At 43.1% G+C, this 26,666-nt stretch overlaps 1 protein-coding gene across 4 annotated transcripts in view; it reads left to right on the plus strand.

Annotated features, from left to right (window-relative positions):
• ARHGEF3 (Rho guanine nucleotide exchange factor 3) overlaps positions 1 to 26,666 on the plus strand; it is a 315,292-nt gene that overhangs the window by 261,942 nt on the left and 26,684 nt on the right. For all 4 annotated transcript variants that reach the window (XM_080807093.1, XM_080807094.1, XM_080807092.1 and 1 more), the window contains 2 exons: positions 8,555 to 8,662; positions 25,846 to 26,016. In XM_080807093.1, the coding sequence (XP_080663219.1) occupies positions 8,555 to 8,662; positions 25,846 to 26,016 (279 nt within the window). The remainder of the gene's footprint in view (positions 1 to 8,554; positions 8,663 to 25,845; positions 26,017 to 26,666) is intronic.

Raw genomic sequence — 26,666 nt, forward strand, 5'->3', positions numbered from 1 at the left:
TTCATGTCTTTAAATTTCCTTTCTATAAGGACACAAGTGATTGGATTTAGGACACACTCTAATCTAGTGACCTCATCCTGACTTGATTATATCTGCAAAGATCCTATTTTCAAATAAGGTCACTTTCACAGGTTTGGGGGTAGAACCTCAATGTATCTTTTTAGGGGTATACAGTTCAACCCATACCCTGCCTTAAACAAATGGTAGGTAAGTAATAAGATAACACTACCTTGATGTGATATACCAAAAAGGACAAGTCACTTCTGTTGTATTCTTGCCAAAAATGCATAACCTTTATTTTTAAGATTTATTTACTTTTAGAAAAGAAAGAGAGTCCTTGTGAGCAAGGGGAGGGGCAGAGGAAGAGGGAGAGAGAGAATCCTTAAACAGACTCCCTGCTGACTGCAGAGCCCAACACCAGGCTCTCTATCCCAACACCCCAAAGTCATGACCTGAGTGGAAATCAAGAGTCAGATGCTTAACTGACTGAGCTACCCAGGTGCCCACAAAAATGCATAATCTTATTTTAATCATGAGAAAACCTCAGATCCAAATGGAGAGACATTCAGCAAAATAACTGACCAGTACGCTTCAAAAATGTCAATGTCATGAAATGTAGACCAGGGAACTGTCACAGATTGGAGGAAACTCCAGAGATACGACCATGAAATATAATGTGAGATTCTGGATTGGATCCTGAAACAGAAAAGAGACATTAGTGGGGGAACTGGTGAAATCCTAGTAAATCCTTTAATAGTTTAGTTAATAATCTTGTAGTAATATTAATATCATAGTTTTTGATATAATGTACATAGTTATTTAAGGTGCTAACATCGGGAGAGGAGGGTACAGAGTATATGGGAACATTCTGTACTATTCTTGTGCAGCTCTTCTATAAATCTAAAATTATTTCAAGATCAATTTCTTTAAAAAAGAGAATGTACACATTGAGTGATTAGATAAACTCACCTGTTCCTAGTAGCGAAGGGGAAGGGGAAGAGAAATGATCTACTAAAAATCATACCAGTTTGTGAGTTCAGTTTTAGGCTCTGTTCATGGAAAGCTTGCTTTTCACAAGGCCCTGTGCTGTGTACTCATTATTGTTGTCTCTTGGGCGGAACAGTGTAGCTGAGGTGTGTGGTCCAGGATAGGATCCCTATCTTGTGTCTGCCACCTGAGATAGGCGACCTGTGTAACTACTTATGCTCAGTGAGCCTCAGCTTACTCGTCTGTAAAATGAGAATAAGGATCTTAGCTCTCTCATGGGATGTTCTGAAGGGGCCACAAGCAAACCCATGTAAAGAGATCAGCCCAGTGCCTGACACAGATTATAAACTCTTATGGAAGTAAATGATAGCTCTTAGCCACAATTCCCACTACTGCATTGTGAGAGGATTCTTTCCTTGTTTTTCAGTTGAAGAAACTGTGGGTAAGTAACTTGCTAGAATGTATGAGATCCAGACTCAGATAGATAGATAGATAGGTAGATTTGTTTAAATGAGGCTCATTTGAGTCTTTTAGTTAGAAAAACATTAGCTAGGAAGGAGAACCTATAGGAATATGTTGTCTTTGAGGGACAAGATACAAAGCAGACTGTCAGGTGCCCCAGAGGGAAGGAGGGGAGACTTGGAGTAAAGCTATGGGTTGGAGGAGGCACAGGCAATAGTAAAAAAACACACACACACACACAAAACAAAAACAAAACAAAACAAAAAAAAACCTGGCCAGCAAGTCAGTGAGGAACCCAGAAAGGGTGAGAAGGTCTTGGCAATAGGAGGTGTCAAAAGAAGTGAGAACACCATAATATTTGTGGTGACCTAGAAGTTTTGAAGGGTGAGAATCTTGGGCATAAACCATGAGACCACATGAACCAGCCTTTGAGCCCAAGGATTTGGGTGGTAAAGTCAAGTCAAGACAGTCATGAGCTTTACATATATTTTCCTGGAGAGAGGCAGAGTGACAGTGAGGCTCTGGCAAGGATAAGAAATCTTTGCCTTCTTATTAGAAGGTACTGTTATAGGAGTGGAGAGAAAAACATGAATTTGGGGATGCAGAATTGGGGAAAGGAAAGTGCACTCATAAAATAAATACAACAGAACAGAAGTCTCCCCTCCCCGGGCAGTCTGACCTGGAATGGCTCCTCTTCTCTCTGCTTATTTCTACATCAGAGTGGAATACCACCAAATTGTTTTATGTTGTGAACTCTAGTGATTGGCAACCTGTCGATAGGTTTCTTGATGAGAACAAATAAAAAACCAGTCAATAGTGGCTCAGTCATTGGGCATCTGCCTTTGGGTCAGGTCATGATCCCAGGGTCCTGGGATCGAGCCCCCCATTGGGCTCCCTGCTCAGCATGAAGCCTGCTTCTCCCTCTCTCACTCTCCCTGCTTAAGTGCCCTCTCTCTCTGTCTCTCTCTCTCTGTCAAATAAATAAATAAAATATTTTTTAAAAATTAAAGAATTAGGGGCGCCTGGGTGGCTCAGTGGGTTAAGCCTCTGCCTTCGGCTCAGGTCATGATCTCAGGGTCCTGGGATCGAGCCCCGCATCGGGCTCTTTACTTGGCGGGGAGCCTGCTTCCCCCTCTCTCTGCCTGCCTCTCTGTCTACTTGTGACCTGTCTCTCTCTGTCAAATAAATAAACAAAATCTTAAAAAAAAAAATCAAAGAATTAAAGCAGTCAACAGAATAGAACAGACTTCAAGGAGTCTGGTGGCTGGGTTGGTGCCTCTCCATGATGTTGCTCATCTTAAGTCTGAACGTTTCAAAGCTGCTCTCCCAGTTTTTGATTGCCCAGCCACATGGACCCTTCCCTCTTCTGGCCTATGTTAGTTGAAAATTGCTGAAATGCAGTAGTGGGATTTTTTTTTTTTTTTAAATTTTACCTGGTCTCTTCTAATCATGTTCAGTTCTAGATGATGTCTGTCATCTGTCTCTTTCAGTATATATCTTTCGCACTAGCCCCTCACTAACAGCTGAAGTGCAGATCTTTGATGGCATCTGTCTGCTCACTGATACATTTACAAAATGATTCTCTGTCCATCAAAATAAACCTTTGTATTATCTAGTGTTTGACTGTGTACCCCAGGCAGGACTGTATACTGAGATCCCTTTGCCCGGCCCCCAGCTGTGACAGTTCCCAACCTGTGATCAGCCTTGTTTCTTAGGCATCCCTGCTCCCTCTCATTACTATGAACCAGATCCCACGCACCCTGTCATTTTGTTCGTCCCGTATTTGTATGCACATCCATGGTCCGGGAAAGTTTGTGTCATGCTTGGGCTGATTTATTTGGAAAGTTAAGACAATAAAATGTACTAGGATAGAGTTTACTCACATAAAGATAAGTCAGATATCTCCCCTGCCTACCAGGGGAGGACCCTGCATACCCAGCTCCAGAAAGAATAAGCAAATCAAGTCTATCCCATCTCCAGAGCTTGAAGACTATCTAAGTGTGCCTGGGAAGGGTGCTGTAGCTGGGAGTCTTTGGGTATGTCACAGCAGAAAAGCTGTGGCTGAGGACAGCTGATGTAGGAAATGCTCCCTATAAAGCCAGCAGTGATATAGAACAGTGGTCTGCAAACTCTGGTCCACGGGCCAAGTATAGCCCACTTCCTATTGTCTTCAAGCAAAGAATGGTTTCTATTTTTAATGGTTGCGAAAAGCGAAACAGTAATGTTTTGTGACATGTAAAGACTCTACGGAATTCAGATTTTAATGTCCATAATGGAATATCATCACATTCATTTGTTTACATACTGTTGAAGGCTGATGGCAGAGCTGAGTAGTCATGACAGAGGCTAGATGCCCACAAAGCCTGAAGCATTTACCATCTGGCCCCTTACACAAAGCCATAAGCCAGGGGCTCTGGAGCCAGCCTGCCCAGGTTTAAATCCTGGCCAGCTTTTTTGAGTGACTTTAAGTACATTGCTCGTCCTCTGCCTCAGTATCTCCATCTTTAAAATATGAATCATAATAGTAACTACCTTGCACAGGTATTAGGAGGAATAAATTAGTATATATCTGTAAAACATTGAGAGGAGACCCTGCATGAAATATGAGCTCATTATTATTAATGTTATTTTTATTATTATTTCATAATGCGAGAGCTTCTCAACCACTCTGAGACTGTAACTTCTGTTTAATATGAGGGTGATGAAAGCTTCCTAGGGGCTCCTGGATGTTCCCAGCCCACCTCCTCCTCCCATAGAGATGAAGCCCTGCCTAAGGCTTCCCTGGTGTCCTCAAACATTTGACAGACTTTTCTGACTCCATCAACTCATGGGCAGAAGCATTGGCTAACACAGTTGATTCTCACCTCTCCCTTGCTCCTGGGCGGGTGTGTAACAGCCAAGAACAGTGTTGCCCTACAGTAGAGTGGTGGGTCCTGCACTGATAAATTCATCCCTGGTCCCTCTGGGGCTGGGTTTGTGGCTGAGTGAAGGTAGTCTCATGGCAGCTACAGACACAATGAGGAAGGCTGTCCTGTTGCTCCCCAACACCACCCTAGCTGCAAAAATGAAGTACAGGGAGAATAAGTGATGGTTTCCTATATGCCACATCTATTAGAATGGAATCATTTTTGAAGGAATAAATAGTTGTGCTAGCCCATATTAATATGGTAGTCACTTTCTTACATGCATGTGATCTGCTTTGGTGTTTTGTTTTTGTTTTTGTTTGTTTTGTTTTTAACCTGTAGGGAGGGAAGAATGAGGAGAGGTAAAGAAAACCATTGTCTCCCCTTGTGAAGGACTATTAAAATCTATTTTTAAAAAAATCTCACATTAGGGGCACCTGGGTGGCTCAGTTGGGTAAGCGTCTGCCTGTGGCTCTGGTCATGATCCCAGGGTCCCGGGATCAAGCCTTGCATCAGGCTCCCTGCTCGGCGGGGAGTCTGCTTCCCTCCCAAATAAATAAATATAAAATTTTTAAAAAACAAAAATAAAATCTCAGATTAAAAATAAAATGGCACAGAGTGCTTTATTCCCCTTTGTTTGTAATTCAAGTACAAAAGATGTTTTAAATTGCTGTACCAATTCATTTATGAAAATATGTGACCTCCATGCTTCTTCATTGCCTCCTTCCCTTCCCGCCACCTCTCCCTTCTTTTCTTCTCTTTCCTTGTCCTCTGAAGAGATAACAGGAAAACATTAGATAAAAGTGAATATTCATTCATTGTAAAAATTCACAGAAAACTTGGGGCGCCTGAGTGGCTCAGTGGGTTAAAGCTTCTGCCTTCGGCTCGGGTCATGATCTCAGGGTCCTGGGATCGAGCCCCGCATCGGGCTCTCTGCTTGGCAGGGAGCCTGCTTCCCCCTCTCTCTCTGCCTGCCTCTCTGCCTACTTATGATCTCTGTCTGTCAAATTAAAAAAAAATTTTTTCACAGAAAACTTAGCATAGAGTGGAACTTTCTCTACTTGATTAAGGCATCTCTTCCATTCTTTCAACAAACACAAGTCATAATGATGAACTCTTCATAATAATCACTTGAGAATCAAGAACTACACTAGAATACCCGCCCTCTCAGCCTATAATCAATAACATACAGGTGGTCCTAGCTAGTGCAATAAGACAAGAAAAACAAAAAACCCATGAGGCCTAGAAAAGATGAAACAAAACTTTGTTATGCAGACAATACTGCCTACACACAATACTCAATGCTTTTATTTTTTGTTTTGTTTTGTTTTGTTTTTTAACCTTTGGAGTGAGATGCCCTCCTGTCCTGTCTTAAAATTGCATGATGGGGGTGGTGTCTGTGCTTGAAATAGGGTATCTTGTGTCTGGGTTTAGCGGAGACCTTGCCCACCTTGGTCTGGCGGCTGAGTTATTGGACTAGGAAGCTTCTGCAGATTGTGTTCTGTCATCTCTCTGGAAAGCCCCAAAGCATCCTTGGAATTGCGTTTGCTAGTTTTCAGTAGAGCTATTTAACTAGAATCTGGAAACATTTTCCCCAAGGGCTCTTTTTAGATAGCAGTAAAATGTGGCTGGAGACATACTGAATAAATGGAAAAGAAAAATCAAATTAGGCCAAGAATTTTTTTAATCTCCTAGTCTCACTGAAGCCCTCAAGGAGAACACCATAATTCATACTGGGTCAGGCATAAAGCCTCCTCCACAGATCCAATAACCTGTAAATGTTCTGGTTTTGAAATTGCACCTGCCTGCTTTGCTGGATCACAGCACTCAATCATGCAGCAGTAGTTTCTGGTTCAGTTGTTTGTTACTTGGGAATGTCAGATTGCCAGAGAGCAGCCTGCTGTTTACTTCCAGATGGGCAATGCCGTAAGAAAGGAGGTTTAATTACAATCTCATGTAGCGCCACTGCACACAGCGTGCAGAGGGGCTGGCATTTGCATTGTGCGTAGATCTTGTAGCCGTGTAAACACCCATCGACTGGGTCATATAAAACGGGCAGCAAAGTCAGCAGAACCCCAGAAAAGATGACACAGCAAGTGGGACAGAACTGAATCTTACCCATCCTGCCAAGTGTGCAAGGCTCCCTGCCCCTTTTTTTAAAAAGCAAGAGAACCCCGTTGGCGTTTGCCCTTCAGCTTCCCCATTCTGATACAGAATCTGGGACCCAGCACCATGAGCCATTCAAAAAAAACAGAGACCTGGGAGTCTCCGGGCTTTGAGGTGCCTGCGGGATCATCGGAGACCAACTCCTGCTGCCCCGCGAAATCCCTCCCCTCCTCATTTACTGCAATGCAGTTCGTACCACCAAAGGTGGTGATATCACAATGCTGGCATTTCCAGACCAAAGCAGGAGCTATTTCAAGAAATTCAGGGGATGCTCAAGAGGGTGAGAGAGAGAGAGAGAGAGAGTGAGAGTGTGTATGTGTGTGTGTGTGTGTGTGTGTGTGTGTGTGTGTGTGTGTATTTAGCATGCCAGTGATGCAGCTCTGACGTAAAAAAATATTTAAAAAATCCTCCTCTGGGCACAGATGCTCAGGAGCCAGGCAGTGGACCTGGAGCATCCTGAAGGTCAGTGTCACCTGGAAGCAGAAGTGCTATTGGAGCTTTATCTTCAGCATTTCAATAATAGTAATGTGATGTCTTGAGGTCTCTCGTATTGAGAGATTAATCCCTTGCCTTTTGGAACGGAGCCTCCCCAGTGTTCGGAGAGTTTCCTACTGTCTGTTCCGCTCAGCATGCCAAGAAGCTGGAGAGGTCCCTGGCAGCCCGGATTCATTCTCTGTCTTGGGAAAGTATTCCACTGCTTCGAGAAATCGTGAAGTCAATCCTGGCAACATGGTGGAATTGTTTTGTACTTTTTTTCCTTTAGCCTTTTAATTTTTCTACCGAAATACCAGAAAGATCGAGTCTATTTCCAAGAGGGCTTCTGACATCCGAGATTGGCAAGGGCACAAAATGACATGAGAGTTTCTCAGCAGAATTCCAAACCCAGGCAAGATTTTTCCAAGCACCTACTATGTTCAAAACACCTTGCAGGGATGTTCTGGAGAATCTGAAGTTCTGGCTTAACCCTCAAAACTTTGAAAGCAATGGCTGAAAAAGAAAGATGAGCATCTTGAGGCTTCCTCTGGAAATGGTTGAGGTTCGCCACAGCAATTGGCAAGTTGGGCTTTTTCCGTCAAAATTTGGTGTCTTCATGTGCTGTCCAGCATCTACCGCAGGTCAGATGGACCTTAGGAAGGCGAGGGTAACTGTTCTCTTTGTCTCTGTAAAATGTTTTGTCTGTCACGACCCTCTTTCCCATAGCCTATTGTTTTTATGTAATTCTCCTCTGCAAAGACATTGGAATGGGTAGGCGCCCTCTCACCCATTCACTTGGTTTGGGGTAACTTGCAGATTTGCAAATGTTTTACGTGGAGAGGATTTTCAAAACTTGTGGGTATATGAACTCTAAAAACAGATGTGCACAGTAGGATTTTCTCTCTGTACATTTTCTCTTGCTGGTTGTTATTTATAAGTATTCATAGGTGCATTTCAAGTATTCTGTAGATACAAAGATGATGTGTAAAGAGCCCAGTAGTAGAAGAACTTCCTTTAAAATGTTTTTTAATTTAATGAACTGAAAAAAACAAACATTCCTTATGCTTTAGAAAAGCCCCATTGCATAAAAGAAATTTGGAGAGTAGCTTCAGGCAAGGTGAAGAAAAGGTTTTTAAAAAGATGAAACCAGAAGCATCAAAACATAACTGCCTAACAAGGTCACCGGATGGGAAATCTGAGGCAGCTTTTCTCTCAGGGAGGCACTGGGGAGAATGATGCGAAGTGCAAGCTTCTGAATTAAAAGAGGGCAGATACTGGGGGGTGAAGGGTAGGAAACAGACCATACCTATTTGCTGTCTGCCCAGAGGCTGCTTCTGTTGATGTGCCCCGCCCTTTCCCCTTCCCTGGCTCCTGAGCCAAGTTGTCTCCTCACGATGGGGCACTGGTTATATTCCATAGTTCGGTAGGAGTAGCTCGTGAAGTAGGACTGGGTAGAGTTTTGTTGTCCGTAATTAACCTTGACATTTAACTTCCTTTTTCTTTGTTTTTTTTTTGTTTGTTTGTTTTTGTTTTGTTTTGTTTTTGTTTTTTTAACCCTCTAGGAGCCTAGTAATAAACGGGTCAAGCCCCTTTCCAGAGTGACATCACTAGCAAACCTCATCCCTCCCGTGAAGGCCACACCGTTAAAGCGCTTCAGCCAAACCCTGCAGGTAAGAAGGACACGGCGGGCTTGGGTTTGCAGAAAACTGTGTTGTGTGGGAGGAGTCATTGCTGCCTATTCCCCAGAACCTCCCCTGAGATCTGAATCAGGGCTTATTTCAGCAGAAGAGAGCAAAGGAGAGAACTGAAAGGAAGAAAGGTATGTTTTTAAGTTGTAAACCGGGGTCAGAAGGGGTCCTTTCAGGGCTGACTTGAGGAATCGTCTCTGTTGGGTCTTTCCTCAGAGTCCTGTATCCCACCCGTATGCACACTCACACGTTTGGTCCTAAAATACCTTTGGGCCTCCTAAGAAAACCAGCAGGTGACATGAGCTGGAGGGTAGGAGAGCCTAGTGCTCAGACCAGGGCCCGCATACTGCAGCATGCAGAGGAAACGTCAGCCTGCCCCCTGTTTTCTTATGGTGCACAAGCTGAGAATGGCTTTTCTTTTCAAAATGACTTGGGCAGGGGCGCCTGGGTGGCTCAGTCGGTTAAGTGTCTGCCTTTGGCTCAGGTCATGATCCCGGAGTCCTGGGATGGAGCCCTGCATAGGGCTCCCTACTCAGCAAGGAGCCTGTCGCTCCCCCTGCTTGTGGTCTCTCTTTCTGGCAAATAAATAAATAAAATCTTTAAAACAAATTTTTTAAAATAAGATGGGGCAAAAGTCAAAAGAGGAACAATATTTCCTGACACTTGAAAATTATATGAAATTCGAATTTCAGTGTCCATAAGTAAAGATTTGTTGGAAAACAGGCATGCCTGAATATTATGTACCAGACTGTGGTTGCTTTTGCTCTGCAATGGCACAGTCGAGAAGTTATGGCAGAGACCATATTGCACACGAGGCCCCAAATATTTACTATCTGGCCCCTTTACAGAAAATGTTTCCCAACTCCTGGCTTAGAGCAAAGGCCCTGTGGTACAGGTACCTTATTTCTGGCCTTGGCTCTGTCGCTCAGAGACTTTGTTACCTTGGGCAGGTGACTTAACATCTCTAGGTCTTGCTTTTATTCCTAACGGGTAAATTGGGGGTATTACCACCAGTTTCTCTGGAGTAGAATCATTGTAAAGATTTGTAAGATAGTGCATTTAAAGTCATTAATATTGGGATGCCTGGGTGGCTCAGCTGGTTAAGTGCCTGCCTTCGGTTCAGGTCATGATCCCAGGGCCCTGGGATCACATCCCGCATTGGGCTCCCTGCTCGGTGAGGAGGTCCTTGTGCTTGCTTTTTCTCTGTGTGTCAAATAAATAAATAAAATCTTTTTTAAAAAATAAAGTCTTTTAAAAAAGTGAAGTCCTTAGTATTTATAAGATAGTGCATTTAAAGGGCTATATTACTAACAAAACTATATTAAGCCCTTTGTTAGCAATCACTAATTTACTGATTAGTTGGCTAAGTAGTAGATATTAGCTACTATAATAATTCTTTGGTAAACAAGTTGCTGTAATTGTTCCCAATAAAATTCATCTTTTAAGGTGAATATTGAAATTTGTCTAAGCCTTGGCCCAAATTTGATAATCATAAAAATCCTCTTGCAGACTGAAGCCAACAAAAGCCATGCCATGAAAAGGCTTCCCTTGTTTAGCCGAGAAGTGGTCTCGAGTCTGCCATTCCTTACTTGTCCTAAATACTTCTGCTTAGCAGTATCTTTTTCTTGGCTTTCTGAGTTATTAAGAAAATTGTGGACCAGAATCCAAGGCATGTCCTATGCTATGAAGATCTATGATTTGAGAACTATTTCAGGTCTCCCTCACCCCCTCCTGCCATTGCTTCTGGACCATTCAGCCAATGTGCCATGATTCTGCATAGCCCGGGCTGTTCTCCCCATCTCCCTATGGATTCTCTCCTTCTTTGGTGCTTCGTCCTTGCCCTGTCCATTCCTCTGTTAGCTCTCCTTAGTTTCTTCTGAATGAATACCTCATCATGTAATTAGCCATAGGTTTGGCTCTGTTTCTCTCGGTGTTTGGGCCTCTGGGCCCTTGCTTATCCCCTGGTCCCCTTTGTGGGAGAATGGAGAAGGAAAAGAAATAAGGTTGTCTTGGGGAGCCAGATGAAGGGCTTTGAAGCTAGCGAAGAAAAATGTGTTTACCTTCTCTCCCCCATGACCAGTCCCTCAGCCCTCTGGCCAAGTTCATCACAGGCTTTCCCCAGAAGATTCATCACTGCCCTAGTCCTGCACATCTGGTCTTTTGCTGAGTTCTGCTTTTTGAAAATTCTTTAGCCTGTCTACTGCCATTTCACCCTTTCCATCCCAGTGGCTGGGCCTCACGTTCACTCTATGGTTATTTTCTCCTTTGACTATGACACCTCCATGCTGCCAGCCATGTCTTCCTGTTGGCTTGCCTAGGACAGTCAGCCCTCTTCCCTGGGAAGGCCCTCACCCATTCTGTAAGCCTTGAGTGGGCCCTCATCATGCACAAGGCTCTATATCTTGCCCTCATGTTGCTTATATCCTGGACAGAGATGCCTGCTGGTAGATTCATAGCCACATTTGGCCCTCAAATTGTGTTTTGTCTGGCTGGATAGTGTTTTGAGCGAACATATACAAATCCAAACAATCCATATACAAATTTGAAATTCCAGAGGCACCTGGGCGGCTCGGTCAGTTGAGCATCTGACTCTTAATTTCAGCTCAGGTCATGATCTCAGGGTTGTGATTGAGCCCCATATCGGGCTCTGTGCTGGGTTTGGAGCTTGCTTGGGATTCTCCCTCTCCCTCTGCCTACCCCCCTGCTCATATGTGCTAGCTAGCTAGATAAATAAATTAATTAATTTAAAAAATCTTTTTTTTTAAAGGGAAAAAGAAGAATTCCTAATTCTGGTTTCTTTTAAAGAATTGAAAGTCTTAGGCCCATGTTGCCACATGGCAATCATGAGCTGGACCTGGGTAGCCAGCCAGTTGTCACCTACAGATGTCCCCTCCTCTCCCAATTGTCCTTCCAACACGTGACCCCTGGACTCACTCTCATCACTTTGTCTGGCCTGTAGACTCCATGTTTATGCTCCGTGGTCTGGGGACAACTTGGTCTATGCCTCCCACCACAGCCCAGACCTGACTGTATGTTGCCGTAAGCTCCTCCATTGTCATACCTTCAAAACCTTTCCTTTGGCTTCCCAGGCAGCCTTTATTCCTCCTCTTCTGTCTCTGCCCTACACAGATCCTACACAGGAAAGCCTGCAGGAAATATTTGGGCAGCTTGAAAATTTGCATTGACCTAGAGAGCTGGGACAGAAAGAAATCGAGCCATGTCTGAAATCCAACAGACAGAGGCCAAACAAGGATGAGAAAGCCAGACCTGATGGAGGGATCTGACATGTGGAAATTGGTTTCTAAAACTTCAAAGATTTTTTTTTGGCAAAATAATTTTATAATTTACTTTTTTCAAATATCATGATGAATAGCTCACTCCAGGCTCCATTTATGGGACAGAAACAAACGGGCAGAAGCAGAATGGTTATTCATAACGGTTGTGCACGTGGACACAGAGAAAACATGAGCAGTGTCCTTATGTTGTGAGTGCGTCCTTGGTGGCGGGGGGCGGGGGGGGGGGGTCAGTGAATGGAAATATGCCTTTGTGGGCAGAGTTTGACAGCCATGTTTGCAGGATGATCTGCAAAGCACAGAGAATGCTGTCTTGCCCCCCAAATATCTCCCTGGTGGTCACCTTGGCACATGCAAAGCCCATTTTGCAGAATTATTTCCAGCCTGTATCTCAGTAACTGCCCAATGACTTTATTGTTTCCCTCTCCAGCTAGAATGGGATTGGGTGCTAATGTGATCTGAGGAGCAGGGAGGAGGAGGGGAAGCAGGAGACCCCAAAGGGATACTCCGTGGGCCGTCCTCACATTCTCTTCCATTTTGTGTGCAGTGGTCTTGGTGCCTGGTCCAAAAGGGGAGGAAAAAGAACAAGGAGAGTGGGGTAGGGGCTGCCCCAAGCCATTCAGCATTCATTCTTTACTCATAGGTGTTTATTATATAAGCCTCTTCTATTCCCGAAAACAACTCAGGGCTGTGATCGAGCAGCTTGGTTCTGTCACAGTATCCCTTGTCCCTGATGCCTGGCCTCATAGAGACATATATATCCCTTTCAGTGTCCAGTTATGTCTGAGGTTGGATTCCTTTTATTATAGAAGAAGAGATGACTTAGGCCCAAACACCCAAACACAATACTTTAATCAATCATGGAGCACTTAGCTGTCCTTCCTCTGGCTTCTCAGGTGACCCCAGGTTAGCCCAGAAGGATATGAGGACAGCTTGGGGCTAGCAGCTTTTCCAAAAAAGGTTAAAACCCCAGCCACATATGTGAGTGGTCCTTGCAGCAACGGTTCAATAAGACACAGCAGAACTTGTTCTCTCTTGGCTCCCCTGTGCCCCGTATAGACTGGAGGCTCGGGTGTCAGCACAAAGACAGCATTCGTGGAAGTGGGAGAGGGACAGCCGTCTGCCTGGCCTTCTGTCTGTCTGACCTGGAAGTGAGTGCTGCTGATAGACTGGACCACAGACGTCTGCATCCCTGTGGGCCTAAAAATCTCCTCACTGGCCTGCCTGAGAGGAAAACGTGGTCCAGCTCCAAAAGGGGCCCGCATGCACCCCTCCTGTGCAGTGAGGACAGTGAGCTCGCCATGGGCGGGTCGCTGAGCCCTGCCTCTCCCTGCATAGCTGGCAGACGCATTTGAGCTCCATCCAGTGCTGGGGCCTGTGCGTGCTGTGGGATGCTGTGTTCACGGCACCGTGGTTGAGCCCTGCGTTCTCTCCGAACATGAGCTTCATTTCTTTTCCATCATAAAAGTATAGGTTCGGGGTGCCTGGGTGGCTCAGTGGGTTAAAGCCTCTGCCTTCAGCTCAGGTCATGATCTCAGGGTCCTGGGATCCAGCCCCGCATCTGGCTCTCTGCTCAGCAGGGAGCCTGCTTCCTCCTGTCTCTCTGACTGCCTCTCTGCCTACTTGTGATCTCTGTCTGTCAAGTAAAAAAAAAAATTAAAAAAAAAAAGTATAGGTTCATTATGGAAAAATACCAAAAGGGAGAAAGAGAAAAGATTCCACTGCAAAACAACCTCTGTTAGTATTTTAATAATTTCCTTCCAGTGTTATTCTAGGTATATCTACATAACTTACATACTCTGAGCCTCATTTGGGTTACTCACAGTGTACCCAGCCTATCTTTGTGTGATCTGTTTGCTCTTGGATTGAAATCTCCCACAGGGACCATGAATGGTCAGTTTCTCTTGGCGTTTCTATTGGTCTTGGCTTCACATATTTCCAAGCTATGCGGTTAGGCATATGTAAAGGTTCCTCTAATCATTGTTACAGCCTCTTGGGGGGGAGTTGTACCTTTCATTAAGGTTTAGTCACCCTCTTCATTTCTTTTAATGCTTTTTGTCTTGAGTTATGTCTCTGTCTTTTTTCTTTCTTTTTTTTTTTTTTTTGTATTTTGCATTTGCCTGGTTTCTTCCATCTCTTTTATTTGCATCTTTTCTTTGTCATTTAGCTGGATCAGAATTTTGTTATGGCTTAAGGGAAGTGTTATATCACTTTTCCAAGTTATTCTTGGAAAATATGATCTTAGTGGACCAAGTACCTATCATTCCAGCGTGTTGATGTGACTTATTTTACATAACCAGTCTCCTATTAATGGTTATTTAGGCTGTGAATATTTTTTATATTATCAGGTAACTCTGTATTGAATGTCTTTTAAGTATTTTTCACAAGCCCTGTTCTTAACGAATTGATATAGTATTTCATCAAGAGAATATACCAGGTATTGATTATTCACTCTTCTTTTGTTGAACATTTAAATTATTTCCATTTTCTACCATTATATCCTGCTTTAAACACCCTGATTGCAAATCTTATGTGTGTCTGTATTCCTTCCTTTCCTTCAGTGATATTCCCAGAAGTGGAATTCTGGTCAAATGATGTAACTTCAAGGCATCTGATGTCTCTAGAGTCAGGCCTCTCTTTGTGGTGTGTACCTGTCTTGGGCAGAATTGCTCCTCTTTGTTCTCACATCCTAATTCTAGACTCATAGTCACATTTCCACCTCTCTTTTCCCACCGTTTCTTGCCCGCTGGGACATCTTCACAGGATAGCCCTTCCTGGGCTATCCTTGACTGTCCCTTGACTTTCCACACAGAACAAGGTTGTCTCTTACTTTTCTTGGCATGGCTAGCACTACATGTGACTTAGGATATGCTCAGAAATTGACAGTTACTATTATTATTGCGTTTATTGCTAGAAAAGTTGGCCATTGCTCTTCCTAGGGGCTCTCCAGGAACTGGCAGTGGGTGCCCACCTGGTAATATTATATAACTGGGCTCCTTCACAACAGAGTATCTGCCCTCTCCCATTTGTATCCCCTCAGGAAGGATTATTGTGGTTTAGGAAGGGTTTCTGGTAACTAGAGTCTCTCACTGTTCCATTCCTGGGCCCTTAGATCTGCAGAGCATTTCATTTCACCGAGATGCAGCAGAAAATGGGATACATTAGTGTTCTCCATTTATTATTCATTATATATCTACTGTGTTATTTGTTCTGCTCTAGACTTGTTGGGGGAGGTAATCAGGAGACAATACCTACTCTTGAGAAGGACAAAATCTACTTAAACTTGTGTAAGATATATCAGCAAGTAAAAAAAAATAAAAAGGAAATTTAAAACCATTGTATCCCATTAATAATATGCATCCATTACAGTATATGGACAGGAAACTAGGAATATCATCAAATTCTTAATAGTGGTTATCTCTTGGGAATACAAGTATAAGAGACTTTGACGGTTCTTTTGTTTTATGTCTTATGTTCTCCTTTTTTTTCCCCCCTATTACATAAGAATTACAAATCAGTAGAGAATGAATAAACAGGCTGGGTCTATTGACTTTTATTTTTTGCTTTATATATTTCTATCATGCTTGAATTTTTAAAATAATTATATATTATCTTTGCAACCAAATAAAAAATGTATAAGATTTTAAAATCTTATATGATAAAATATACTAGAGACAGGGAGCCTAGTAATGACCGGGTTGTGGGAGCTGGGGGAATGGGTAAGGGAAGACCACCTGGCAAGTGTGGAAGGATTTGTGTTGGGCCTGGAATGGCTCAAAGCTGATGAGGGGAAGGGAAAGAAGGCGTTTCAAGTTTGAGGAAGGAGCGTGAGAAGACTGATGCCATCTAGTTTGAGAATTAAATAGAAGAGTACCTAAGCCCATGTGCTTAATTCCCATGTGCTCAAAACCATGATTTTCTTCTCCAAGGACCTCAAACTTTGTCTCTTGGTCCAAGATCATACACTTTCTATAACTAAAAAAAAAGTCTTTGGTACTAAGTAATTCGGTAGATATGGAAATAAGCTTGGGTGTGTGTGTGTGTGTGTGTGTGTTGGAGGAGGCAACCAGAAATCACATTCCCTTGCAGTCTGGGAGGTAAGGGTGTAGCTAGGAAGGGACCTGTAGTCCACATCAAGAGGAACTCCTTACATTCTGTTGATCTTTACTATTCCTGAAGTAATAGTTAGACCACTGTCATAGTTGACTACTGTAGTTCAAAGCTTGTCTTTTTTTATTTAGGAATAACAGCTTCCAGTAATTGAGTATTTACAATGAGCCAGATTCTCGGCAGGGTACGTTATATTCACGGCTTCATTTCATCTTTTCCCTAAGAATGGGAAGGTAGGATCTAGCTCTACTTTATAGGGGAAGAACCTGAAGGTTGAAATATGTGCCCTAAGTCACACAGCCAGTAAGTGCAGGAGCTGGGGTCCTGCTGGGTTTTCACGGCGCCTCTCCTGGAGTCGGCTTCTGCAAAAAAGTCAGCTGGTCATAATAAAGCCTGCAGTTTGCCAGGCTCTAAAAATGATGGCCAGACTTTTGGTGTAAACCATCACACTGCGCTGTTGTTCCTTACTCTTTGTTTGCCTACGTGGCAGGGAGAGTCATCATTTCCATTTCAGCTCGTGGAATATTGTGTCATTAACATTATTGTCCAAAAGCCGGTTTATGGTGCCTAATGAAGAGGTTGGGCTGCGGTCCCAAGCCTGTGGAAGGCTTCCTAAGTTTTGTTTAGCACTAAGAAAATTGTATATTTTCCCCGCACCTGAACCAAATATTTTCTTCAGCTTTTCATTCAATCTACTCAGAATCTCTCTCAGCTACAGGATCTATGGGGTTTGATTTTTTCCCTGGGTCTGTGGGGTTGTTGTTGTTGTTTTTTAATTGTGAAGTGATTGGGTGCCTTTTGACCATGTTTTTAATATACATTATTCTGAACCAAATCCAATACGATTTCATATTTATAGCACCACTTCAAACTCCATGTTCATGGTCTTGCACATTTGTCTACTGATTTCATTTTCTCTTAGTTTATATCTCTTATGGAAAATCTGGAAAATAAATATAGAGAAGTATGGAGATGAAAATAAGAACATCTGTAGCCTACCATCTGGGGGTAACATCTATTAACACGTATTTTATTTTATTTTTAAAGATTTTATTTATTTATTTGACAGACAGAGATCACAAGTAGGCAGAGAGGCAGGCAGAGAGAGAGGAGGAAGCAGGCTCCCCTCTGAGCAGAGAGCCCAATGCGGGGCTCGATCCCAGGACCCTGAGATCATGACCTGAGCCAAAGGCAGAGGCTTTAACCCACTGAGCCACTCAGGCGCCCCCTATTAACACGTATTTTAAACAGGGATCATTCTTTTCTTAACGCTACATACGAGACTTGCCCATTATCATTAAGTTTCTCTTAAAAGAATGTTTTTAACAAACACATAACATTCCATTTTATGATTACACTGTCATTTATTTAACTATTCCCTATTGGCCACTTTGGGCTCTTTCTAGATCTTTTGCTTTTATAAGCAACACTGTGCTGCTGAAGGTTTTCTTCTCCTATCAGTTATCCTAATGGACGTCCCGAAGGAGACATTCGGTTCAAGTAATTCAAAGATGTGTCTGCTGTTTGCTAATGAATGAAAACATATATAAACCAGCAGAAATGGTGGCAGTGCTGCCAATGGTATGATAACACTGATAAGTAACATCTATTGCTTATTGCCCACATACCAGGCACTTTACTAAGCCCTGGACATATTTTTTTAAAGATTTTATTTATTTATTTGACAGAGAGGGAGATCACAAGTAGACAGAGAGGCAGTCAGAGGGAGGGGAGAAGCAGACCCCCCACCAAGCAGAGAGCCTGATGCAGGGCTCGATCCCAGGACCCCGAGACCAAGACCCGAGCCGAAGGCAGAGTCCCAACCCACTGAGCCACCCAGGCACCCCACCCTGGGCATATTTTATCTTATGTAATCCCTGCTGCAACTTTGTGAAGTACTCATTACTATGTCCTTTTATATAGATAAGGAGACAGAAGGAGTGCCCGGGTGGTTCTTTCCGTTAAGTGTCTGACTCTTGGTTTTAGCTCCAGTCATGATCTTGGGTCCTGAGATCGAACCCCACATCAGGCTCGCAGTGGGGCATGATGCCTGCTTAAGATTCTCTCTCTCCAGGGCGCCTGGGTGGCTCAGTGGGTTAAAGCCTCTGCCTTCGGCTCGGGTTGTGATCCCAGGGTCCTGGGATCGAGCCCCTTGTCGAGCTCTCTGCTCAGCGGGGAGCCTGCTTCCCTTCCTCTCTCTCTGCCTGCCTCTCTGCCTACTCGTGATCTCTGTCAAATAAATGAATAAAATCTTTAAAAAAAAAAAAAAAGATTCTCTCTGTCCTTCTGCCCCTTCCCCACTTGTGTGCACGTGCTCTCTAAATAAATAAAATACTTTTTAAAAAACACACATAGTTAAGGAAACCGAGATCCATGGGCACCTGGGTAGCTCAGTGGGTTAAGCCTTTGCCTTTGGCTTAGGTCATGATCCCAGGGTCCTGGGATTGAGCCCCCACACTGGGGGCTCTCTGCTCAGCGGGGAGACTGCTTCCCCCTCCCTCTCTGCATTGCTTCTCTGCCTACTTGTGATCTCTCTCCCTTCTGTAAAATAAATAAATAAAATATTTTTAAAAATGAAATCTAGATGGAAAGAAATGAAAAAAAAAAAAAAAAAAAAAAAAGGAAACCAAGATCCAGAGTGATTAACTTCCCAAGGTCCCTTAGCTACTGAGATGACTTCAAGCCATGTCTGTTTTACTCCAAAGCCTGTGTTCTCAGCCGAGATCCATGTTCTATAGTCAAAAGACTAGACTTAGTTCCTATTCCCACACTTACCTTGGGCCAGTCGCTAAATCTCCTGGCGCTCAGATTTCTAATCTATTAAAGAGGGCAAAAATGAAAGAACTTGTCCTGTTGCCTTTCCCAAGACAAGCGGGAGGGCCAAAAGTAATGGAAGCCATAGACCTGAGAAGTGTCATTTCTCCGTTTTAGTTAATGCCTCTCATCAAGCCTTCCATAAGAGACTCCTCCAAGACGCTCTTCAAGAACATTTTCCAATCCCAGCCATAACTACTGTACATTTTGGTTTAACCCATTGTAGTAGCAACATAGAAACCCGTTTTCCTCTGACAGTCCCACCCTAACCTCCAGTCCATTTAGTAATAAGCCATCTGCTGAACAATAGCAACGGTAACTGCAGAGAATTTCCCTAGCTTGCACTCTCTTTATTGGAGCGTGTTATCTTTAGCTGTAGAGAACCTTCTGTTTTTGGAAAAGGGCGAGGGAGCACCCCGCTGAACAGGCGGCATTAACAAATTAAATCTGTTCCATCATGCCTCACCTGCTGGGTTTACATTTCCTCTGACACATGTAAAGGGTCCCTCTTTTCCCACCTGACAGACCGTCCCCTTTGCACCTGCAGCATCTTTTCCACAGACCCAGCTCAGGCATAAACACGAGCACCCATTTCCTAAATCTGTATTATCTGTGCTTATTATGGCTGTTGTTATTTTAGCTGCCAGTAATTATGAGCTTTAGGTTTTTGACTCATTTGCTAAGCTGGTTTCCCTCATGGAAACTCTTGCTTGTCCTGGAACATTTTTCATTCCCCACACCCAGAGGGATCGAGGTACATGGTTCTGTTTTTATGCCATCTCTCCTAAGGCTGGGTCTATCCTAGCCACCATGGACTGGTGTTTGTCACCCCAGGGGACATTCAGCAGTGGAGGTGTTTTGGTTGTTGCAACTGGGATGGGGGCACTACTGGCATCTAAGGGCTAGTGATAAACATCCTGCTAAACATCCTGCAAGATACAGAATAGTTTCTCACAACAAAGAATTTTCTGGTCCAAAATGTTACTGGTGGCAAGGTTTAGACGCTCTGTCATGGACTGAGAAGTAGCCTGAAAGTCATGTATTTGGGCACATGCTTCCTACCACACTCTGACTCTTACAGTAGGGGAAGCAGGATAAGATATTGGTTAAAATTGTCAGCAGGGGCCTGGGACGATGGTGGGGGGTGGGGCGGGCACTGAAATAGACCAGACCTGTACCGTCATTCTGAGTTCACCATTGACCTGGGTCTAAATTCTGGAGCACCGTTCATTAGCTGCATGACCTTCAGTGAAGTGTTACCCTTTCTGAGCCTCCAGTTTCCTCCTCTGTAAAACCGGGCTTGCAATCCTTACTTTTTGACTATACAAGGTTCTAAAGCTTCCCTCACCATACCCAGCACATACAAGCATGGCATTTGCTCATTGAGCAAAATTGTTGAGCTCCTCCTATGTGTCAGTTGCTAATAAGTCCGATAGTGAACAGAACAGACAGATAACCTTGCCTTCCAGGAGATTACCCTCTATTGGGAGGAAACAGACATGTCAGAAACTAGTAAATGACATCACACAGCACATGGTGAAAATAGAGAAAAAGAAAGCAGGGGGCGGGGGAGGGGTGGGCACTGGAAGGGACATAGCTGTTCTCCTCCCTCAGCAGGCATCCTCTTCTTTGGGGTTTTTCTCCTAGCAGTAGTCACATGTTCCTTCCCCAGCTCCAGTGCTCTCATCTAATTGTGCCCAGTTGTACTGAGGAGCGGTAGAGGTGTTGGCCATGGTGTATGGTCTTGAATACCTGTCCGTGGGTTGGGCCTGGTTGGCTATGAGCTGTCCTCAGGGCTAGCCAGCTGCCCACCTCATACCTGACCAGCATTCTTTATGCATTTTGGGGATTATTCTTTTCAGCATCCTTGCCCTTTCCAAGTGGAGTTAAAAATAAAACATTTCTAAAACAAAACAAAACAAAACAAAAAACATTTCTTTTAATCCAGCCTAACTAAAGGGGTAAATCTGAAGTTCGATTGGTCAAAGAGCCACTCAGTCATTGTTCCTAAAAAATAAGTAAATGCTCTTCCTCTCCATAACTGGCCTTAAACCCTTAGAAGGCTGTGGCCCATATCACTGAAACCTCCCCCCACTGCATGATTGGCATATAGGTAGCAGGTGTACAGCCCTCATTTTGGAGGGTTTTGGAACCAAACAGATCTAGTTTTGAATCCTGCCTGAGCAAGTGCCTTCGCCTCTCTGAGTCTCAGTTTCCTCATCAGTAAAGTGGGAATAAACACCCCCCACCCCACCGACCCCTGTGGGTGGTTGTGAGGATCAGAGAATTCATCAGAAGTGCTAAGTGTGGGCAGGCACATAAAGGCCTCTCTGATGTGTGTGATGAACTTTGCCCAGTCCCTTCACCCTTTGTTCCCAGGCCCAGTACTCACTACGGAAACACAAAACAAGGAATAGAACTCACCTAGTATAGCTCACCTCTCTCTTTTTTCCCCCCAAAATGCAGCAGAAAAATATCTCCAGTTCTCTGGGAAATTAATTTCTCAAGAAATACATCAGTCTTGATCATAGGCGAAGGGAGGAAAAAATGAAACAAGATGAAACCAGAGAAGGGAGACAAACCACAAGAGACTCTTAATCTCTGGAAACAAACTGAGGGTTGCAGGAGGGGAGGGGGGTTAGAGGGATGGGTGGTTGGGTGATGGATACTGGGAAGGGTATGTGCTATGGTGAGTGCTGTGAATTTTGTAGGACTGATGAATTACAGAGCCATACCCCTGAAACAAATAATACATTATATGTTAATTTTTTAAAAAAATTTTTTTTTAAGTAGGAAGAGAGATAGAGTCAACATTGTTAAGTGGCTCTTGGTCTCCATATTCGAAATAAATTTAAAGCTATTTTTGGAAGAAGGGAATTACCCTTTCCCAAACATCTTTGGTGCACCAGGCTTCACATACATTATCTTATTTTAATCTGCAGCCTCTAGTGACCAAAAAAGTCACTATGTGAGGGCATTATTATTCTGTTGGTTGTCATCATCAAGTTTAAAATAACCCATGACTTTTATCATTTCTACTGTCACAAAATAAACTTTATACTCCTTAAAAAAAGATATGTTCAGTCTTACATTCCGAACATGAAACTGAAGCCAAGGTGTACAGCTGACCCTTGAACAATGCAAGAGTTAGGGATAACGCCAACCCCCACACTCTGAGGAGAGATGAAGATCCATATATAATTTTTTTTAAGATTTTTATTTATTTATTTGACAGACAGAGATCACAAGTAGGCAGAGAGGCAGGCAGAGAAGTGGGGGGGGGGGTGTGTGAAGCAGGCTCCCCGCCGAGTGGAGAGCCCGTCTCGGGGCTCGATCCCAGGACCCTGGGATCATGACCTGAGCTAAAGGCAGAGGCTTAACCCACGGAGCCACCCAGGTGCCCTCATATATAACTTTTGACTCCCCAAAAACTTAACTACTAAATAACCTGCTGTTAACCAGAAGCCTTACCAATAACATAAAAAGCCAATCAACACATCTTTTATATAAGTATTACATACTGTATTCTTACAATAGCATAACCTGGTAAAAAGAAAATGTTATTAAAATCATAAGGAAGAGAAAAACATTTACAGTCCTGTGCCGTATTTATTGAAAAAAAAAAAAAATCTTCGTGTAAGCGGACTCTCAGAGTTCAAAACCGTGTTTTTTAAGGATCAGCTGTAGTGGTTTTCCCTATTAGATTAATAATAATATCTTGTTGATGAGAGTGTGGGAAAAGGTAATTCACATACCTTTCTGGGGACAATAAGGTTTGAAACAGACTGTCTGGAGTTCAATTTGGCAAATTTGGCAATGCATGTCAAATGCTAACATGTAGATATTTCTTAGATCATGAAATTCTGCTTAAGGAATCTGCCTTATAAAAATAGCACAAATACATACAGGATATTCACTGAAGCACTTTTTGTAATAGCCAGGCACTGGAAACTATTTTAATGTCCATCAGTGGGAGGTTGATTAAATCCATGTGGTCCATCTGGACCATGGGATACTAACTCTGCACTCATTAAAGAGAAAGAGAGATTTGGGGGTGATGGAAATATTTTGTAACTACACAGAGGTGGTGTTTGCACAACATTGTGAATGTGCTGAAGACCACCAAATTGTTCACAAAAATGGTTAATTTATATTATGTGAAATTTACCCTTATAATTTTTTTTTTTTTTTTTTTTTTGAAGAATGAGTCTTACGTGCTGATACGGAGAGACATACCGTTGAGTGAGGAGAGAAAACACTGTTTTCTGTGACTGTTGGCAGGCAAATGCATTTAAAAGTTCTGGAAAGATCTAGAACAGGCTTAATAGCAGTTCTTTTGGAAAGTAGACAGGAGAACAAGGGAATTTGTACTTAGTTTTATATACTTTTGTAATGTATAAAAAATGTTTATACTTTTATAATGTATGAAAATTTAAAGTTAGCATAAGTTACTTGAGAATTGGTGATGGGGAGGGGGGAATTTGAAGTTGGTCAGAGGTTGAAACTGTTACCAGGTGGGCGGTTGAGTCTCTCCAGTGAAAGTGGAAAATGTCTTTCATTTTGAATCTTATTTTTGTGTTTTCCTCTCTTTCTGCTCTTTAATTCACACCCCGGCTGTAATCAGAACCAAAAACTGAGATCAGTGAGTAACCTGATGACTCACTTTGCTTGTTTTGACCTTTCCATGCCTGTGGCTAATTGATTCTGAGTGCCGAGGATCTGCAGCATTAGTCTGGTCACTGTTTATAAGGGCCTATTTTCAAGTGATCACAAGGATTTGTGAGATATCATTAGTAAACCACGTATTTGGTGCAAGTTCTTTCTTGACCAGCATCAGGGGCTGGTCCAATGATCATGAGCTCACTAATGAGCCCGGGGGCTCTTGGAAGCGTGAGGAACTCATGTTGCTACTTGCAAACAGCTAACTTCCTGCTTCAAGAGGGTTGTGATAATACCTTGAAGCCCCTTGGAGATTTCTTTTTACATTTTTCATTTATTCATTTTCTCTTAAATTATAAAAAATTTATAAAATAGGATAAAAAGTCATCTATCATGTTATCAGGCAAAAACAATAGAATTTTCTGGCATTCCTTTCATATCTTTGCTCGTGTCCTTTTTTTTCATAACTAGAAACAGTATTCATATGCTGATTTTAGTTTTGATTTTAACTTACATAGAAGGGATTTTTAGCTGTTAAAGTGGTCTCAGAATTGTCCAATTGGCTAGATAATAAACATTGAGCAGATGAATTATAACTTATTTAACAATGCCCTTATGTTGAATAGCTCCCTTAAATTTTTCTTTGCTTTCTTAAATTTTATTGTTGAATCTCAAAATATTTGGAAACTGTCTTAGAATATCTTAGTGATGACAGCTCATATGTCACATGCAAAATCAGTTCTTCCCCTCAGGAAGTTTATAGGTCAGAGCAGGTGACCAATAAGTGTAATAAAATGTGATCATTGCTATATCAGAGATATGTCCAAATTGCTCTGGGAAAGTGGTGAAGGTTTCTTAGAGAAGTTTGAGTTATATCCTGAGGACACTTAGGAGTTAGCCAGCTAGTAAATGAAAGAAAAGCTTCCCAGGAGAAAAGGGCTTAAAGATAGTACAGAGGGATGGCAAAGCATGAGGCATTTAGAAAGTGGCAGATTGCCTAGTAGGGCTGGAGAACAGAGGGCTCACAGGTGAGTGGCAGGAGGTAATTCTAGATATATAGATTGTGGTCAGATTACAAGAGGCCTTCTATGCCAAACTAAGGAGTTGGAACTTCTGAAGGCCATAGATATGTGGCCACAGCCATGTCTTACTAAATTAGAATGTGGTTTTGAGCACAATACCATCTTACTGCTTTGGCAAAGTTCCCAATAAGAGTGTTGAAATCTAGGTTGAAGGCTAAAGATGATATACTTAGCTTTCTTCTTGATCATTTGTACTCATCATGCAAAGGCCCTGTGATAGCATGTTTCAGCCACAAGAGTGGACTTCGGGTAGTCAGACCATCCCAAAGTCTACCAGCGCCTCTTTGGAAAATAAGAAAATACCTTAGAGACAGGCATCATTTGCCGTCAAGATGGTATTTAATATACGTATTAATTGGTACTTTTCAAATCGACAGAATCCCAACTGAGGTTAATGTAAACGGAAGGGGGAATGTACTGGCCCCTTAATCTAAGAGTGCTCTTTCTGGCTTCATGCACAGTGGGATCCAGGGCCTTAAACAGTGTGGGTAAAGCTTGCTCCCTCCCTCCATCAGTCTCTCTCCCTCTGTCCTTCATGCTGCGTGTCCTTTTATTCTCCTTGAATACTAAATAGACTTATCCACATGACAAGAGAAAGCTGCCGCAAGAAATTCCTGCTTATTTTATCTCTTGAGTTCATAATACTAAAGGAGTAAAGACCCTTCCGCTTGTTCTCCCATGAACCGCTTAGCACATTTCGGAGAATCAGGAGCCCATCCCTGAACCAGGGTGGAGGATGACTCTGACTGGTCAGGTCTGGGGCATCCCACCCAAATTGTGCACCAAGTGGGATACCCAAGGACAGCAGGCTTTCTGTTCCTCCGTGGAGGAGGAGAATGGGAGGACTAGCCAGATGTAAAGGACATCCCCTGCCGTTCACCCTTGTTCTTCTGAAGAAGGGGGGTGTCCACTGGAAACAAGTGGATCCTGCGGCATCTCTGAGAGCTGCTTTTGTGGCTGTTTCTGTGCTGTGTCCAGGTCTTACAGAACGGATACTCCCAGGACATGTGGGAACGCAGCCCCTTTGCCCAATTTCCCTTACACGTAGGTGCAAGAAAATACCCCACTTCCCAAAAGGTCTTGTGGCATTGTCCTCTCTTTCTTGTGAGTATCTGATTTATGTTCTGTCAGTGACAGGAAGCTGCTGTAACGATCCACCCAAGTCCTGCCACAGCCCCCGTGATGGTTTGTTTTTCTCATTGTTTAGCGTTCCATCAGCTTCCGCAGCGAGAGCCGTCCTGACATCCTCGCCCCCCGACCCTGGTCCAGAAATGCCGCCTCCTCAAGCACAAAGCGGAGAGACAGCAAGCTGTGGAGTGAGACCTTTGATGTGTGCGTCAATCAGATGCTTCCGTCCAAGGAAATCAAACGTCAAGAGGTAGGCTCGGGACCCAGGAGTTGGCCCTGTGTCTGGAACGAAGTGTGCTACAGAGGAGAGCCAAACTGCGTCTATACCACAGGCTCCCAATCAGTTCTTCGTTGCATTTGTAGGAGGACAAACAGGGCTGTCATGCCTTGTAAGGAACTGAGAACCCAGCATCCAGCTGGGTGGGTGGCCCCTGCTTTAAAAAGAAACTAATGTGAAAATCTGAATTTACAAAGAAAATGAATCAGGAAGTGTCTATTTAGCATCTCGGAGCTCACAAAAATAATCACTTGAGTTATATTTTGATAGCAACTTCTAGAATATTTTAAAATAGTTTATGAAACTTTGATTCGGTTTTGTGGAGAACATATCTAGGGAATGCAGCTCATTTCATGACTTGTCAGTTTTCTGTATCAATAGCTTTAAATGACTACGGTCCTATTACCCTTTATAGAAACTTGTCAAATGCCAGGCTGTGCCAAAGCACATCTAGTGCATTATCTAGTGAAACCCTTGGAACATCTATTTTTGTGGAAAACCTGACATTGGCAAAAGGAATACTTGACAAGTTTCTAGGTTTGGACTCAGCAATTCCTTTCTAGGAATCTGTCTGCCAGACACACTTAACACGGAAGAAAAGATATATATGTAAGCTTATTCAT

Source organism: Martes martes (assembly GCF_963455335.1).
Source record: "Martes martes genome assembly, chromosome: 1".
NCBI classification, from domain to species: domain Eukaryota; kingdom Metazoa; phylum Chordata; class Mammalia; order Carnivora; family Mustelidae; genus Martes; species Martes martes.